The following is a 19,971-nucleotide window of genomic DNA, read 5'->3' as shown; positions in this document are numbered from 1 at the left end:
CTACTACTAGTTATATATATTTAATCTTTTCCAGTCTTGAGTTCTTATTTTTTTAAGGCAGATCTACAGTCCTTTGTTCTTTTCTGTGTTCCTCTTTGTAGCTATGTGGTACCATTTTTGATGTCTGCCCCTTGAAACCTCATGATAACTAACCTCAGTATAATGAGACAGATTAGCAGCAGGCACACTATAAAGCATTTTCATTATGTATTACCTCATTTAATGTGAAATTCACTAAAGACGCTAAAGTTTGTCACTTTTAAGGACCAAGTGTGTAGTTCCCATGTAAAGTTATAAGTATACACATACCCTACAGAATTATACAATAATGCTTTCAAGATTCTGCTTTTTAATACTGTTTAAATTTCAGAATTTTGGATTCTCCTTTAAAAGCTGAAGTTTAATAGTTGATATAAATCAATGCTGGATTTTAACATTCTAATAACTGACACTGTCAACCTAATAAAATTATATCTGCAAGCTTTTGTCCACTGCTCAGAAGAAATCATCAAGAGGGAGGGGATATATGTATAATTATGGCTGATTTGCATTGTCCTACGGCAGAAACCAATACAACACTGTAAAGCAATTCTCCAATTAAAAAATAAATTTATTAATAAAAAATCATCAGACAAAAGTTTCACTATAAAGTTCTAAAACAAAAACTGTCCTACTTAATAATGCCTAAAAATATTACAAAAGTAGAGCTGATACAAAACCATTATTTGTTTTTTAAATCAGCTTAAACTCTTACCAAATATGGGCAAGTAAGGTAGAAGGTAAGCCTGTCTTCAGGAAGATTTCACGGACTTCCAATCCTGACACAAATCCATCCATATCTTTATCAGTTTTCAAGAAGATTTCATCATATTTAGCTTTTTCTGCAGGGGATACAATCCACTACAGGAAAAAAAAAAGGAAATATATATATATATATATATATATTTCTGCCAAAATGAAACAAACTTTCAGGTGTCCCCTTTCAAGTCATGACAGTATCTGTCACAAATTCTCAGCAACTCTATCCCACTAACTATATCAACAGTGTGTCACTTCCATCACACCCCAACTGAAATGCTGTGATGAAGAGAAAATCACAGAAAAAAAATACAGGTTAGCTACAGGGCCTATATTTACAGATGCCCATTTTATTTTTTTTTAAATAATGTGTAAATTCAAGCACAGTTAACTCTTGACTTATGAATGACCACATTAATAGATGTAACTGGGAGAGTCTGTATAAATAAAAGACTCAGATGATTCTAAATCTCCATTTTTTTACAGTTACATTCTGAATTCTTAACTGTAGCCAAACAGTTAAGAATCAGGGGGCTGATTTGCATATTCTGTCATTATTTTCCTTAACTCAAACTAATAAGAAGCTGGTTACAGGAAAAGGCCTTGGACGACACAAAATTGGATAATTTGACCCCAAAGAATCAAGAGTTAACTTGAGAGTAAACAAACAAAACATCTACTAACTATGCCAGGGCAAGCATGCCGGATTAACACAGTGTATCTTCTAGCTCCAACTTGAATTCCAGGTAGATCAAGGCAAAGCCAACAAAACATCCATATGACTTAAGTAAGGTCATACAGGAGAGGATTATCTGTCTTCTCTAGGACATCACATTAGCCAAGTTCAAAGAAGGGAGCCCTGAAGTTTGATCCCTTTGATTGTTCCTCCTATCTTCATTAAGCCATCAGTTGTTAAATGCCATGCACTTTGTTTTTTTTTAAAAGTCCTTTAACAATGATAAATCTATACCTGTCTTAACGGTGCTTTGGTAGGTAAAATGCCTACTGGTGGGAAGGAGTGGTAAGGTTCCTTGGCTGATGCTGAAGAGGGGATCAACCGCATAGGGCCTGATATACTGACCGTTTTCCTCTTAGAAGGTGGCACCAAGGCTGGAGGCAAGGACATTGGCACAGGTTCTTTCTCCAGTGCGCAGTATACCAAAAACATGGCCTTCAAAACAGATGAACCAGAGTCATATATATTAAAATCACTTAACAAAATCCACCCACGAATTAATTTCTGTTCAACAAAAAAGCATCTTCAAGCTGCCTCAAATCCTTTTATTAAGAAATTAAGCTGGGAAGGAAAGAAAGAGGAAAAAAGGGAGAGATGAAAGGAAGGAGGGATAAAAGGAAATAAATTAAAACTAAGCAACTTTTAGGAAGATATTCTTAGCAGTACAAACTCAGACACACCCCCTTCCACTAAGTCTTGTAATGTCAAATGAAAACAACCTGGGGAAAAAAATATTTGCAAAGAACGAACTAACTTCTCTAATATATAAAGAGTTCCTACAAATTAACAGAAAAAAACCATAACATCAATAGGAAAATGGATTAACAGGATTAACGGATACTTTATAGAAAAGTAAATACTACAAATGGCCCATCCTTTAACTTATAAAAATATGCTCACTTTCACTCACAAGAAAACAGAAAGCTAAAACTATATGAAAACATCCTTTCCCATCTATCAGCAAAATCATAACACAATTTTGTTAGCTACAATGGGCAGACAGACACTCTCGTACATGGTTAGTGAAAGCTCACACTAGTACCAAGTCTACTGTAAGGCATTTTGGCAATACCTACCAAAATACTGACTTCCCTTGTGGCTCAGCAATCTGACATCTGGGAATCTATCCTTACATACTCTCTACTTATCTACACAGGAAAGGCTGTATCAAACAGGCTATTAATTAAAGAACTGTTTGTATCAGCACTTAAGTACTCATCAGCAGAAGACTGGTTTAAAAGACTGGTATATCCATATAATGAAATACTATCAAACAAACCTTAAAAAAACAAAAAACACCAAACCCCTGGGAAATATTCTGTATCTTAATTGCAGTGGTACCTTCACAAAAATATACAACTGTCAAAACTCATCAAATTGTATATTTAAATTGAATGCAATTCATTGTATGTAAAGTAGTCCTCAATAAAGCTGATCAGAAAAAAAGAATCATGGAGCACTCTGTGTGAAAAGATATCCAAAATACAATGCTAACATGAAAAAAAGTATAGTGTTGAACAGTGGGTATGTATAATAGTGTATAATCTTTGCAGTAACAGGATAATAGTTACTCAAATTTGTCTCAGTTTGCATTAAGAAATTCTAGGGGGATCAACAAAGGCAGGATAAATAAGAATATATAGAGTAGGTGTAAATGGAACAGTTGAGGACAAGGATGAGACTGATTTTTTTCCACTGAATATCCTTTTATATTGAATGGATTTATGAACCATGAGAATATTTTACCTATTACAAGTTATTTTTAATTATAAAATTTAAAAAAAAAACCACAAACTTTCTATTTTCAAAAGCTTGAATCGCCAGAAACAAAACAATCTGGCTAGCACATACTTCCAACCAAATTCACAATATATGTGAATATATTAGCTTGGCACTGAGTTAAAAGAAGTGAATAACATGCACATTAAAGGTCAGCATTCCTCTTGTACAGATGGGAGTCATTTCCTGGAAAAGTGGACACTTGAAGCAAAAAAGCTTATGTCAGCCATCTGCTGCCAATAGACAACACATTTTTTTAAAGTTAAAAAAAGTAATGCTAAGTTCATGTTGCCTTGAAAATAGTTTTCCTGACAACTAAAGTAAAAAATTTTTCCACCAAATAAAATAGAAAAAGTGAACAGTATGCTGTTATGATTATGCTTGATTTTCTATTATATTGTACTTTATCTTAATCAAAGTGTATCATTGAAACAAAGACGGCAACGGAATCAAATGATGTACACTTGTCAAAAACAAAAAACTCACACACACACAAAAACAAAACCTCCTCCCCCCAAAATCTGGCCAGCAACTAGTTTTTAAACTGAAAAGTTCTTGGTACTAGCAAATGCATTTGCACAGCTAGAGACAGACACTTAACTAAGAAGCATTTCAAACATCTTTTTGATGATTTCAAGGTAAACGCATCAAAAATAAACCTAAGCTTACTCAGAGATATAGACAACAGGAAAAGAGGGTACTTTGTTTCACTGCTGCAGTCAATTACCACTAGCAGCTCACTTTCTTTGATTTTTTTTCATCCTCTATACTTTTAGGGAGTAGTTCTCAAATTTTAGTGGCCATCAGAAACACACCTGGAGGGTTTGTTAAAACACAGGTTTTTCAACCCAACCCCAGTGATTCTTATTCAATTAGTCTGAGGTTAACGCCTGAGAATTTGCATTTCTAGTAAGTTAACTGGTGACACTGATGTTTTTTATGGGAGACCATACTTTGAGAATCAGTATTTTAGGAGTTTCCTGAGTAGTTCTGTTTGTTCATTGGTTTACTCAATCAGCTGAACTGCCAACATCTAATAACAGCAATCTAGGATGAAAACATCAGGTGTTTTTTAATGTCTTCCAAGTAATACATGCTTCCCTCATCAATTTAGGTCAATAAACCATTTACTGAAAAACTTCTTGCCACAAGACACTGTGCTAGGCATCGAAGGGATCTCTCATTTTAACAATCCAACAGAAGAAGGAGCAAACATGTGAAAAGTAAATTTCAATGCAATGTGAACAAGTTGAGAAAGATTCTTAATAACTCTCTAAGTCCCAAAAACTTCATATAATCCAACAAATAACACGGACAAAAATTTCACCACTTTCAGTCTAAGAACTTATCTAACAGAAAAATTTAAGGCTTTAAGAATGTAAAAATGAATAAATAAGATAGGAAGACAGAATATAAGATAAAAGGGTCATGAGTCTCTCTCTCCAAGGAGGAGAGAAGGATAAGGGGGAAATTACAGTAGAGAAACTTGGCAAACACAGCCTTAACCAAGTGATGAAGGTTAATATTACCAGAGATGTTATGTGGACATCATGTACCCCATGCCCCACTTGCCAATAAAAGTGATGAGAAAGGTATTCTACACCTGTGGTATTCTTTTCAAAAACTTATACCCTCAGGCTAATTATGAGAAAAACACATATTTCTAGGTTGGCAGACATTCCACAAGATACCTAGCTAGTATGCTTAGATACTGTTAAAAGTTATAGGAAAAAAGGAAACACTGATAAACTATCAAAGACCAGAGAGACTGAGAAGACATGGCAATCAAATGTTGGGAGGCAGCCTAGACGGGAACCAAGGACTGAAAGGAAACACTGGTGAAATGCAAATAAAGTCTAGAGTTCAATTAACAGTAATGTACCAATGTTGGTTTTAGTTTTGATGTAAGTACCATGACAGTGTAATACGTTAATATTATGAGAAGTGAGGTGAGGGGCATTGAGGAATTCTCTGTATTTTATCTGCAACTTTTCTATAAATTTAAAGCCATTCTCAAATTTAACAAACATAAAAACAGAATCAAAATCAGCATGATCTAGAAGGCCCAGGTTCAGCTCTGGCTCTGTCACTACCCGATCTGCTTAAAGGAGCTAATTTACAGGATCTTGTTGAACTCTAAAATCTATGATAAAGCATAAGCTCATTTACCAAATATTAAATTATTAAACTTAAGGGTCTTCACTTTAAATTTAAAAGCCATGGTTTCAGACTCAACAAAACAAAGAAGTATTTCACAGAATAGGACTGTGCACTGATAGAACTCATTCCAACGAAGGGAAAAATAAACTTAATTATCAGTTATTTCCCAATATCATAATTTTTTATTTATTTTTGGTTGCGCTGGATCTTTTGCAGCACATGGGCTCAGTAAGTGCAGCATGAGGGCTCTAGGGCACACGGACTTCAGGATTTGTGGCACACAGGCTCAGTGGTTGCAGCTCATGAGTTCTAGAGTGTGGGCTCAGTAGCAAGACCCAATTGTAGCACCTGGGTTTAGTTACTCTGCGACATGTGGAATCTTCTTGGACAACGGATCAAATCCGTGTTGTCCCCTGTATTGGCAGGCAGGTTCTTATTCTCTGTACCACAAGGGAAGCTCCCACAATTTTATATATTATGGTATTTTGAGTTTTCAAACAGATACCAGAGAGGAAAATTTGACTCTTTCACAAAATGTCCCCTTAAGGCCCTATCAGACATATTCTCATCAGCTAAGTAAGTCAGAAGTAAAACTCAGGAAGATGTACTTCCAATATCCTTATACTCTAGTCATATAATTCATTCATGAGCAAACAGAATACTGATAATAGTCATGGACATAAAAAAAAATTTTCATTCAAGGATGTAGAAATTATTTTTTGCCATCTTATTTTTGTGTGTATACATACACACATGACTGCAGTCACCGTGAGCAATTATTTTGCAGTGTGGCACTTCAGCCATGAAATGAAGAGACACTTGCTCCGTGGAAGGAAAGCTATGATAAACCTAGACAGTGCATTGAAAGGCAAAGACATCACTTTGCAGACAAAGGTCCATATAGTCAAAGCTGTGGTTTTTCTAGTAGTCAGCTATGGATGTGAGAGTTGGTCCATAAAAATGGCAAGGCACTGAAGAATTGATGCCTTTGAACTGTGGTACTGGAGAAGACTCTTAAGAGTCCCTTGGACTACAAGGAGATCAAACCAGTCAATTCTAAAGGAAATCAAGCCTGAACAGTCATTAGAGGGACTGGTGGGTGTTGAAGCTGAAGTTACAATACTTTGGCCACCTGATGTGAAGAGTATCCTGCTGCTGGGAAAGATTAAAGGCAAAAGAAGGTGGCGGTAGAGGATGAGATGGCCAGATAGCATCATCAACTCAATAGACATGAATCTGAACAAACTCTGGGAGATAGTGAAGGACAGGGAAGCCTGGTGTGCTGTAGTTCATGGGGTTGCAAAGGGTTAGACATGATTTAGCAACTCGACAACAACAATACGTACATACCCATCTCAAAAGTCATTTTATGAACTACAGAAATAATCCCTGAAAGTCGTTTACAAAGTCATTTTAATTGTGGCCAGAACATCCAAGGCATGCCAAGGCCTAATCTTTACAAATTTAGTTAAAAGAAAAAAAGAAAAACTCTACCAAGATACTCTAGATTCTGGGTTTTTAACTAAAGCACTAGATTTCAGAGAATATGAAAAGCATTTACATTTGAAAAGAAATAAGTACTGTTGATTAAAGGTTCACATACAACAGAAGTTATAAAAGTTAGAATATCTCACTATCTTCAACTTTATTTATTCTAATTAAAAAAGTAAACCAACCCAAAAACCCCACCTATGCTATAAAAAGAAAGAATTTGGTTTGGTTAAGAATTTTAAAGATTAAAGTCTTGAACATAAAGACTCGGGTTCAACCAGATTTTGGTTCATTAATGAAATAAGAAGTTATTGTTTTTAAAAATCCATATTGTAATTCAACAAACCAAATTAGAATTTCTTATGAACTTCATTTTTATTTATTCCCATTCAAAAAATAAACACACACTTTGGCTTTGGGATAATTGCCTGCATGTGGCCACATGTGCAGGAGAAAAGCACCCCAGTCTGCACCCTTACATCTGAGCAGGGGCCATGCAGACTTTTATCTGGGATGGTTTTTTCTTAAATAGCAGCACAGAGCCTTCCTTTTCAGAACACTCTCATGTGGTTTACTCTCTACTTTCCCAGGGTTTGCCAAAGATAGTTGTGTCTAGGTTGCATTAGGAAGACTTGGTAACAGGGCTCTCAGGACCTCTGTGCTCTGTTCCTGCTTGGGCACCCAGCAAGGAAGAGAAGACAAGATGTTGGAATAGAAGAGCTTGAGCCTACTCCTCCACAAGAACATCAACATGACAACTTAACCACTGAACAATCATCAATAAAAAAGACTGGAACATACCAAAAATAATATTCTACATCCAAAGACAAAAAGGAAATCACGAGACAGTAGGAGGGGCACATCTGCTATATAACCAAATCCCACACCTCTGGATGGGAGACTCACAAACTGAATATAATCATATAGCAGATCTCCCGAGGAGAGAGAGCTCTGAGCCCCACATCAAGATCCCTGGTCTGTGGGTCTGGCATCAGCAGGAAGAGTCCCCAGAGCCCTTGGCTTAGAAGGTCAGCGATCTTACTCTACAGGACTGGGGGAAACAGAGACTACACTCTTGGAGGGTGCACCCAAGGTCTCATGTGCACCAGGAACCAAGGAAAAGCAGTAAATTCAGAGAAGCCTAGGCCAGACCTACCTGTTGGTCTTGGAGGGTTTCCCACCGAGGTAGGGGGTGGGTGTGGCTCTCTCTTAGAACGAAAAAGCTAGTTTCAAATACATCCACAAGATATCTTGCTTGGGACATTAGCACCAAGACCTGACCGAGCCAATAGCCTGTAGGCTCCAGTGTTGGGATACCTCAGGTCAAACAACCAACAGGGCAGGAACCAGTCCCATCCATCAAAAGATAGGCTGCCTAAAGAATTCCTGAGACCACAACCACCTCTAGACACACTCCTTGACATGGCACTGTACACCAAAGAACCAAGATCCAATTCCACCCATCAGTGGGCAGAAATCTGCCCCTAACCACCACTTATATAGAGTGGCATGATACATTTAAAGATAAAAGGGAAAAGCCTACAACCAAGAATACTCTGCTCAGCAAGGCTCTTGTTCAGATTTGATGGAGAAATCAAAAGCTTTACAGACAAGCAAAAGCAAAAAAGAATTCAGTACCACCAAACCAGCATTATGACAAATGCTAAAGGAACTTCTCTAGGTGGAAAAAAAAAGGCCACAATGAGAAACAAGAAAATTACGAAATGGGAAAGCTCACTGGTAAAGGCAAACCTAGAGTAAAGGTGGGAAATCATACACACACAAATATAGTATCTAAACCAAAAATCATGATGAGAATACAAAGGCAAGGTATCTGAAATGCATTTGAACTAAAGAGATCAGCAACTTAAAACAACCATGGAAGTATATATAGACTGCTATATCAAAACCTTGTGGGAACTGCAAATCAAAAAATCTATAATACATATATACACAAACAAAAAAAGGAATCCAAACACAACACTAAAGAAAGTCATCAGATCACAAGTGAACAAAAGAGGAAAGGAAGAAAACAGACCTACAAAGACAAATACAAAACAATTAATAAAACAGCAATAAGAACATATATATTAATAATTACCTTAAATGAAAATAGACTAAATGCTCCATCCAAAAGACACAGACTGACTGAATAGATACAAAAACAAGACCCATATATACGCTGTCTACAAGAGATTCGCTTCAGATCTAGAGACACATACAGACTGAAAGTAAGAGAATGAAAAAAGGTCTTCTATGCAAATGGGTATCAGAAGAAAGCTGCAGTACCAATACTCAAATCAGATAAAACAGACTTCAAAATAAAGACTGTTATAAGAGACAACAAAGGACACTATGTAATGATCAAGGGATCAAGAAGATACAACTGTAAATATAAATGCACCCAACATAGGAGCATGTCAATATAAATAGTAAATGTTAACAGACATAAAAGGAGAAACCGACAGTAACACAGTAATGGTAGGGAATTTTAACACCCTACTTACATCAATGGACAGATCATCCAGACAAAAAATCAGTAAGGAAACACAGGACTTAAATGGCACATTAGACCAGATGGAACTAATATTAATAGAGCATTCCATCTGAAAGCAGCAGAATACACATTCTTTTCAAGTGCACATGGAACATTCTCCAGGATAGAACACATGCTGAGCCATAAAGTAAGCCTCAGTAAATTTAAGAAAATTGCAATTTTATCAGGTATGTTTTCCAACCACAATGCTATGTGATTAGAAATCAACTAAGAGAAAAAAAACTGCAAAAACCACAAACATGTGGTAGCTAAACAGTGCTACTAAACAACCAATGGGTCACTGAAGAAAACAAACAGGAAATAAAATATCTAGAGACAAATGAAAATGAAAACATGACGCTCTAAAAACTATCAAATGCAGCAAATGCAGTTCTATGAAGGAAGTCTATAGCAACACAAGCTTACCTCAGGAAACAAGAAAAATCTCAAATAAACAACCAAATATTACAGCTAAAGCAACTAGAGAAATAAGAACAAACAAAACCCAAAGTTAGTAGGAGGAGAGAAATCATAAAGATCAAAGCAGAAATAAATGAAAGAGACTTAAAGGACCATAAAAGACTACTACAAGCAACTATATGGCAATAAAATGTACAACCTCGAAGAAATGGACAAATTACTAGAAAAATACAATCTCTCAAGACTGAACCAGGGAGAAATAGAAAATATGAACAGACCAATTTTAAGTACTGAACTTGAAACTGTGATTTAAAAACTCTCAACAAACAAAAATTCAGAATCAGATAGCTTTACAGGTTCTACCTGTAAATTCTACCAACAATTCAGAAAAAAGTAACACCAATCCTTCTTAAACTATTAAAAGAAATTGCAAAGGAAGGAATACATCTAAACTTATTCTATGAGGCCACCATCACCCTGATACCAAAATCAGATGCTGTGTGCTTAGCCGCTCAGTTGTGTCTGACTCTTTGTGACCCATGGACTGTAAGCTGCCAGGCTCCTCAGTCCATGGCGATTCTCCAGGCAACACTGGAGTGGGTTACCAAGCCCTCCCCCAGGGGACCTTCCCAACCCAGGTATCAAACCCAGGTCTCCAGCATTGCAGATTCTTTACCATCTGAGCCACCAGGGAAGCCCAAAATCAGATGAAGACACCACACACAAAAAATAAGAACTGTATGATCAGCTCATAGATGCCAAAATAGTTCTTGACAAAATTCAACAGCTCATAGATGCCAAAATAGCTCTTGACAAAATTCAACATCTATTTATAATAAAACCTATCCAAAAAGTGGGCACAGCAGGAACCTACCTCAACATAATAAAGACCATATAGAACAAATTCACAGGTAACATAACAGTAAAATGCTGAAAGCACTTCCTCTAAAATCAGGAACAAGACAAGGATGTCCACTCTCATCACTTTTATTCAATATAGCAATAAGAAAAAGAAAAGGAATTCAAATTGGAAAAGAAATAAAACTGTCATTGTTTGCAAATGACATGATACTATACACAGAAAATCCTAAAGACACTACCAGAAAAGATGACTCTTTTTAAAAAGATTAATAGGCTACACAAAAATTCAGTTAAACAAAAAACAAGAAGCAAAACTAAGTAAGATTTGGAAAGAGAAAGACACCCAAACACAAACCCATAAGAGAATAAAGAATAGTGCAACTTTGTGGCAAACCTGAAAGTCAAAGAAACAACAATTTCTTAGCAAAATAGAGAAAATTTGAAAAGATTAATTTCCAAATAAGAGATTAAAAGGGGGATTAGAGATGTATCATTCATGAGTTCACAGCAGAATTTCATGTAACCCTTAAGGAAGACATGAAAAACAGCTCTCTGAAGAATTAACTATCCATTTACTAAGGATAACATATCTTCAGATAAGAAGTCTCAACTTTCTCTGCTTCCATAAATGAGATGAAACTGTTGTATTATTCATGTTTTCCTTTAATGAAACAAATGTGAAAATTTGGGAGGATATTTGAAATAAAGACATTTCACAGCAGAAGTAGGCACTAAGATGCCTGGTCAAGATGGGATTCAAAAGATTATACTCAGCATCTTTAGAGTGCATTATCCAAAGCATGTATTCTTACGTACCTTAAAGTCAAATATAACGAAGAGGGCAAAAACATTCACTCTCCATCATCCATTTGCTTAATAATATTTATTGACTACAAATTCTAGGTAAAAATAGTCATACCATTAATTTTAAGAGAAAAGTAGTTTTCCTCTAAAGATAAACAAAAAGGGGAAATTTTCACTTGAGAAAACCATTAAGATGTTTAAAATTTCTTCTTTTTTTTTTTAGATGTTTAAAATTTCAAAAGCTTTAGGTTACTTACAACGGCAAACTCATCTCTGTCAAGCATTCCATCATGGTCAATATCACTCAATTCCCAAACCTTAAAAAGAGAAGAACTGGGTAAGATTAACATCATTTCATGTGCTAATTGTATATATCAAATATATATTTGAAGGAAAAAGTTTTTCCTAAACATAAAATCTATTCTTCTAAGAAATTTCAATTATGCCGAGCATATTATTATATCACTAATAGAATTTCTGTAAAAAAAATTAATAATAATTTTTAATACCAAGTAGTTTTAAACAGAAATCACTCTGCAAATTTTTAAAGAAAATATTTTGCTCCTCTCAACTAAGAAAACAATTATGTAACACAGTACTTTAAACAACTTTTTTTGATGCTTGAACTGTGGTGTTAGAGAAGACTCTTGAGAATCCCTTGGACTGCAAGGACATCAAACCAGTCAATCCTAAAGGAAATCAGTCCTAAACATTCATCGGAAGGACTGATGCTAAAGTTGAAGCTCCAATACTTTGGCCACCTGATGCGAAGAGTTGACTCACTGGAAAAGACCCTGATGCTGGGAAAGAATGAGGGCAGGAGGAGAAGGGGACGACAGACATGAGATGGTTGGATGGCATCACCAGTTCAATGGACATGAATTTAAGCAAGCTCCAGAAGATGGTCAAGGACACGATAGCCTGGTGTGCTACAGTCCACGGGGATCACAAAGAGTCGGACAAAATTGAGCCACTGAACAACAACTTTAAACAACTACGTTTTTTGAAAAACATCATCTCAGTTACTTCATGCAACAACTTCATGTGGTACTATAAAACTATTTTAGACCCGAGACTACATGACTTTTCTAGGATCATGTAACTATTATTAAGTAACAGAATCAGTCATCAATCTGAAGACTTTCAACCAAGTCCATTAGTTGTTTTCCCTATAATACAGAATCGCTAATCAACTGAAATACATATTCAGTGAACATTGTATTATTAATCACTAGCCAACTAATGTCCAGAGCATACAGAGAATAAACCTTAAAGAAAGAAAAAAAGAAAGAAAGTGAAGTCGCTCAGTCATGTCTGACTCTTTGCAACCCTATGGACTGTAGCCTACCAGGCTCCTCTGTCCATGGAATTCTCTAGGCAAGAATACTGGACTGGGTTGCCATTTCCTTCTCCAGGGGATCTTCCCAACCCAGGGATCAAACCCAGGTCTCCCACACTGCGGGCAGACGCTTTACCATCTGAGCCACCAGGGAAGCCCGATAAAACTTAAAGGCCTGGTATATTTGATCTAAAACTAGACTATCTTCCACAGCTTTAGACCAGCTATAAACTATTTAAAATTGTTGAAATGAAGGTATTTAAGTTAGTCAACAAAATTTTATTTGGGGCAGAAAGAGAAGGTATACTGATGAGAGACAGGAGTGAATATAAGCAAGTGTCTGGTTGCTGAGGGCCTTGTAGTTTAGACTTTATCCTAAAGGCAATAGGAAGCTACCTAAGAGGGTAACTTTCAAGTAAAAAAATAACAAGGTTACATTTATAGTTTAGAAATCTAATACTGATCATATGGTATAAAAATAATTAGTGGAAAACAAGATTAGAAAATTAGTTTAGCACCTAAACTATACAACACTGATCCAGTAGTACTGGTGTTGTGATGATAAGTTGCTGTCATCATCATCATCATGGCAGCTAACATTCAAAGAGTATGTACCAAGCTCTGTGCTAGGTACTTTATATACATTATCCCATTTAATTTGTATACCCTATAAAACAGGATGGTGTGATATGAAAGTCACTCAGTCAAGTCTGACTCTTTGCGATCCCATGAACTGTAGGTTGCCAGGCTCCTCTGTCCACAGAATTCTCCATGCAAGAATATTGCAGTGGGTAGCCATTCCTTTCTCCAGGAGATCTTCCCAACCCAGGGATCAAACCCAGGTCTCCCTCATTGCAGTAGGATTCTTTACTGAGCCACCTCAGAAGCCCAAGAATACCGGAGTAGGCAGCCTATCCCCTCTCCATGGGATCTCCCCAACCCAGGAATCAAACCAGGGTCTCCTGCACTGCAGGTGGATTCTTTACCATCTGAGCCACCAGTGAATCCCTTGAAAACAGGCTAATTTTAAAGATCAGAAAACTGAGACATGGTTTTCTAATGATCTGCTCAAGGTCACACAGTTAAGATATGGTGTAGCTATGATTCAACACTATATAGTCTAAGTAAGAAATAAAAGAAAAGACTAGAGGTTTAAAGAGAGCAGACAAGGTCTGAAATATAAAGAGGTGTATTAAGAAGTCACTATCCAAACAGCACAAGAGAGCCTACAGTACAGAAAGCCCAGCTGAAACTGGTGATCACAAAACTGTGAGGATACTAATCTCATGAGACTTTCTCAATAGTCCAAGTGCAACCAGAGAGAAGGCAAATAATTAGCTTCATGTAAGGTTAGATTTTCATCAGGCAGGAGAGAGATTAGAAAACACAGCAAAGAAAGTTAAGAATACTGACATGAAACTGTGAACCAAAAGAATCCAAGATGGATGAAGGAAAAAGTAAATTCAAAGGATAGAGAAAATAAGAGTCTGATATAAAGGTCTTGATGACGTCAAAGAATCAGTCTTGCAAGAATCTAGGAAAGAAATCTAGAAAGCCAAGAAGTTCTCTTTAGAGAGTAGAATTTATGATTTCAGAGATGAAACTATTCCTTTAACCAGGCCTCATGATATAGTCATGGAGTAAAGGAAGATGTAGAATACTGATGGTCTCTGGAAATTAAATCAAGGAACTGGGAGGTCAGAGCATACAACCCAAAGACAAAAGGCCTTACCTAGAGGATTATGACAACTAATTTCAAACACTCATATTTTAGAGGGAATAACCAAAGAAAGAAAGAAATAGGCAATAGTTTTAAGTGAGAGCACAAAAAATTCTATAATACCACAACTTCAAAATAGGATCTATGTATTCTTTAACAGTGAGCTAAACATGGGGTCGTAAAGAGTCGGACACGACTGAGCGACTGAACTGAACTGAAACTGTTCCTATTTAAAGTAAAATTGAAATACATAAAAGTTACACTTAGAATTTAGTATCTTACTCTTCCAAGAATATCCACAGGTAACTTAGAGTTGAGCAACACTGGTTTCACTTTATCACCAGACAGAAATCCATTCACTGGGCATAAACTATCAAAAATTGCATCATATTTGGCCTTATCTTCAGGCTATAATATAAAAAAAGATTGCAAGTTAAATAATGGGGAAAGGAACGTAACTGCAGTTATAAACATTAAGTCCTCAAAGACTAGGCAACATTTTAAAAATGATCATTTAAAAAACGTATTTCACTTTCATCCAAATATATGGTAGTAAATAGTAATTTAAGTTATTCCACACACAAGTTTAGAATCCCTTCCATTCCTTTAGTAACTGAAACATCGGCTTTGCCTTTTCTACTGCTAAGTTAAAGTCAGGGATTTTAAAATCAAAAGATTTCAGGGATCGAAGGACTTTGAGAAGAGAACCTAGTCCAACCCTCTCAAACAGACCCAAAGCAAAGCAATAACTTCTATAAGAACACACAGCTATGTGTTTATGTGTCTATGACTTTCTAAACATGGCATTAATTACATTTCAAACTCAATTTATTATTTTTTTAAAAGAAATCCTTGCCAAAGAAATAAACATCATTTCCCTCATTTTTTCCAAAGCAAGATTTCTTTTTCTTATCAATAACAAGGTATTTCCTAAAATCCCTATAAATTATCTGTATAACATAAAAACTATCATTCATGATTTGCCAAGACCAGATCCTTACACAATAGCACACAAGGCATACAAACCAAAATGGTTTTCTGACAAAACTATACATTTATTACTGATTATTTGATCTGCTACATTCTATTTTAAAATTACAATTTCTAAAACCTGCTAAGATAGCTATAACCATTTTGGTGCTTCTAAATAACTATAAGGCAAAATACCCATTCCAGAAAAAGATTTCATAAAGAATTGTTTTAGAGTCATAAAGAGAATATTTAGTTAGGCAGAACTTTTCAAATAAGAAATAATACCAGTGGGGTAAACTACATATTCATCAAATATTTTAGTTAATAACAGATTATGATATCACCATTTTTAGTTTACACTACAACAGAAATGAGATTAAGCCAATATGGTCAAAAAATGACTGACAGAGAATAACATGACTCAAGCAATTTCTAGTACCAGCATTTCCTCCACAGTAAAAAATGAAAGTCTAAAACACCCTGCAATATATTTTGAAAGAATGGGGAGAGGATTATGTAGGTAAGAAGCAAAGTGTGGTAAAAGAATAGTCAAAAAGTTTACTTACTTTTACAGCCCATGGGAGCTCAGCTGCAGAGGTTCCACTGATTAGCAAAGGACTACTGGTATCATGCTAAAAAGGAAAATGTAACACACGAAGGGCTGAAATCCTCATATCAATAAAAAATGAAGAGGAAATCGTCTTTGGATTTAAACACTCAGACAAAATGCTGGATCTCAATACACAAAGGACATTATTTAACATTAACTCAGACTTTCACTGAAGTACAAATGAAACAAAAACTGAATTAGCTGTGTTAGATGCATAAACGACTGTGGAGCACTAACTAAAACATGTTAAGTCTTACAGAATAAATCCTATTACATCTGAAATCAAAATAAAATGAAGATACAGTTATCTGAATGTAACAAAAATATTTATGGCCCTGTTAACTGATGACTTTTCCCCAGGATATTTAAGGAAAGCAGACAGGGACAAGTACAACTTAAGATTTCTAAGTGACAAGTATAGGAACCTACCAATAGCATGTCCAAGTTATTATGTTTATTTGCTTGTAGAGACAGATATATTTGAAAATTTTTACTAACAGTATATAGTTAGGCAACAAATCCCTAAATCAACCCTCTGACTCCACAATTAAACTCAGAAGTATAGAAATTCTCAAACCTGAAGTTAAATTCATAATACTTAGACCAAATACTTTTAAAATACTGAATTTTAAAAACAATAAGAGCCATGAAACTTCTGAAAAAAGCAGTAAGGTGGGGAGGACTAGCCCTATCAAATATAAATTATCAAATATGATCATTGAAACAATGTGAAATCAACATATGGTTAAACAGATCAATGGATATAAACAGAAAAATCCAGAAAAAATAAATACATATGAGAATGTCATGATTGAGGTAGCATTTCAAATCACTATGGAAAAGACTGATTATTCAATAAACATGGTAGTCATCCTGAAGAAATATAAATTTGAATCCATACATACCTTACATCAGGACTAATGTCAACGTGAACCAAAAAACCATAAAAAACTTAAATTCAAATAATTCATTTACATTAAATACAATACCTTCTTTATGGGAAAACAAATCACCACAAAGTCAAAAGATAAATAGAAAACTAGGAAAAAATATTTGCAATTCATATAGACAAACAACGGTTTCCCTAATATATTAAGAACCTCTTGAATTCAATAAAAAAAAAGACGAACAACCAAAGAAAAATAGGCAAAAGTTATTAACAGACATTTCACATAAAGACAACATAAGTGGCTCATAAGCATAAGAAAAACTACTCAACTTCACTTCATAAAACCAAAAGGATAAATTAAGACCACACTTACATTCCACTGGTCACCTACCAAACTGACAAGAAACAAACGTTTGACCACAGTAAGCTAGCGAAAGCACACTGAACCAATTGCTGGTGGGACTATGAACTAAAACCACCACTGTGGAAGACAAGCTACTGTAAGTGAAAATTACAGTGCACAAACTTTTGAAATAGCAATTCCACATCTGAGAATTTATACATATATTTCTGCACATGCAAAGTGACAGATTCAAGGTTTCTATTTACTGCAGCAATTTTTAAATAATAAAAGACTGGAAACAAGCTAAAAGCCTATCAATAGGAAGTTAAATAAATAAGAGTAAACAGAAGCAAGGAAATACTACTTTCTAATCATGTGGTATCAGTTTTTAAAATACAATTTAAAAGCACTTCTTACAAATCTTGGTGGAGGAACAGCCAGGTTCAAACTACTTAGTGAAACCTCCAATCCATTCTGGGCACATGCCACAAGACGCAAAGCAACAAAGAATTCCTGAGAAAGAAAAGTATGAATGTTAAGAGCATTATCCATCTACCCATTCATCCATCCATCCATCTATCTACACAATTATCTTTAATCTGAAAATATAAAACAATTCACAAATACTCCAAAATTTTTATGTCTCAGTGAATACAATAGCACACTTGCTTTAAAAAACACTTGCTCTAAATACAAGAAGAGCTCTATGTACAAAGATATTCTTGATATAATAAACAGCAAAAAATATTAGTATATATGAGAAAATAAACTAATATACATGCTATGGGAAATATACCAAGATTAATAATCATGTTCCAAAGAATATTTAATAATGGTAAGAAATTATTTTTATCACTTAAGAAAAAGAATCTTAGAAAAGTCTAGAAGAAAATAACACCTAGAAGAAAATAAATAAAAGGTTATCAAAAGTCATATCTGGATTTAAGATTATAAATTTTGACACTAGATCAATCATTCAAATGACTCAGTCACTGTTATTCCAGAAAAGCTACAAAGAATAACTATGCGACATCTGAAACAATTATATAACTTCTTGACTTCAAAATACTTATCTCTCCCAAAAGTCCTTGGATTTTTGGCATTTGAAGCCTCAGTTCAAAATTTAATTAGTAAGTGGGGAAGACAGCGAAGCAACTTGTTTTCAGCTGTTCTCAGTTAAAATCAAGTCTCAGAATAGGCATAAAAAGCTTTTTACTCCAGTCAGGATTACTTACAACTTGCCAATATACTCTAGGTACAGCTGCTGATGCAACCACCCTTTACTGCTTTTCTCAAATCTCCTGTTCTCACCTACAACTTTCTTACTCAATTCGTAATCTACTCTTAGAAACTTGCAGGTTGTCTGTTTATACAGTACTTCGCCTTCACTCATAAATATCTTGAAAAAATGCTATTTCAAGATCTCGCCTTTTCTTTTCATTCACCACACAAGCTTCTATGCAATTTGACTTCAACTCCCACCATTAACCAGAGAAACAAATTCATAGCTACAAAATACAACAGACTCTTAAAAAAAAAAAAAGAAAAAACCTCAACCTACTTGTTTTGGCGGCCTGGACAGTGTGACCCTCCCTGAAACTCTCCTCTACCAGCACAGCTTCATAAAGCTGTCCAAGTTCTGCTCTGACCTTCCAAGTATCTTCTGGAGTCTTGTCTCCTCCCATCCTTTAAATGCTGAACTCTATAAATAACCCTTTTTCTCTTGTCATTCTGCATGAGATTCAATTCTCTTAGATAATCAAGTCCACACCCCTGGTAGTATGGATGGGCTCTGAAGTGAAATGCTACTGCACTGAATTCTAGTTCTGTTACTTGTTATAAGACCTTAGGCAAGTTAAAAAAAAAAACAAACAAAAAAAACACCTCTTTAAAAGGGGGGCTAATTTCTTACAATGTACTGTAAGGAAGAAAATTAAAAACCACACTATAGGAAGAAAGCACTATCATTTTTGGCTCATAAAAACTCAGTAAGTATTGGTTTATGTCCTTAATATCATACGTTAATTCAAAAATCTATTCCTTCAATGCAAACATCAAAGTTTAACTGCAGATCCATAAATCCCGCCACCTGGATATAACAAAGGCAATTCAAACTGAAAATCCAAAGACTAGGAGTAGCAGTGAAGAATTTATTTTACTGTTAAGTTCCTGAAGACAGGGATCACATTCTATCACATTTTACTTCTGTATCTCCAAAGCCTGGCTCAAAATAGGTACTCAACAAATAATCTGCTGACCTGAGTCTAGAGCACCCTGGATGCTCACATGAATTTAGTTTTCCAACGTCTCCAAGGCACCAAATTGGGTCTTCTGGCCAGGGGGTCCAATGAGGACCCACAATCTAGCCTTGGAATCTTAAATAAGAGACTGGGTATTCTGACCCCTCATCTAATTTTTCCATCTTTTTTCTCAGTCAGCTTCAGCTATCCCTATAGGGGGAATTAACTTTGAGTAGTAATACTCACCCAATGTATCAGCATGTAGCAAGCTTT

General features: G+C 35.4%; 1 protein-coding gene across 6 annotated transcripts in view; it reads right to left on the bottom strand.

Annotated features, from left to right (window-relative positions):
- EPS15 (epidermal growth factor receptor pathway substrate 15) overlaps positions 1–19,971 on the bottom strand; it is a 138,280-nt gene that overhangs the window by 81,672 nt on the left and 36,637 nt on the right. For 4 of the 6 annotated variants that reach the window (XM_065913363.1, XM_065913347.1, XM_065913355.1 and 1 more), the window contains exons 5-10: positions 17,876–17,971; positions 16,183–16,248; positions 14,927–15,052; positions 11,843–11,902; positions 1,769–1,969; positions 755–900 (exon numbers count right to left, since the gene is read on the bottom strand). In XM_065913363.1, the coding sequence (XP_065769435.1) occupies positions 755–900; positions 1,769–1,969; positions 11,843–11,902; positions 14,927–15,052; positions 16,183–16,248; positions 17,876–17,971 (695 nt within the window). The remainder of the gene's footprint in view (positions 1–754; positions 901–1,768; positions 1,970–11,842; positions 11,903–14,926; positions 15,053–16,182; positions 16,249–17,875; positions 17,972–19,971) is intronic. The other 2 variants (XM_065913370.1, XM_065913379.1) reach the window with 1 other exon arrangement.

This window comes from Muntiacus reevesi, chromosome 1 (assembly GCF_963930625.1).
Source record: "Muntiacus reevesi chromosome 1, mMunRee1.1, whole genome shotgun sequence".
In the NCBI taxonomy this organism is placed as follows: Eukaryota; Metazoa; Chordata; class Mammalia; order Artiodactyla; family Cervidae; genus Muntiacus; species Muntiacus reevesi.
Note: the sequence above shows the minus strand (reverse complement) of the source record. Positions and strands in the feature narration are given on the sequence as shown.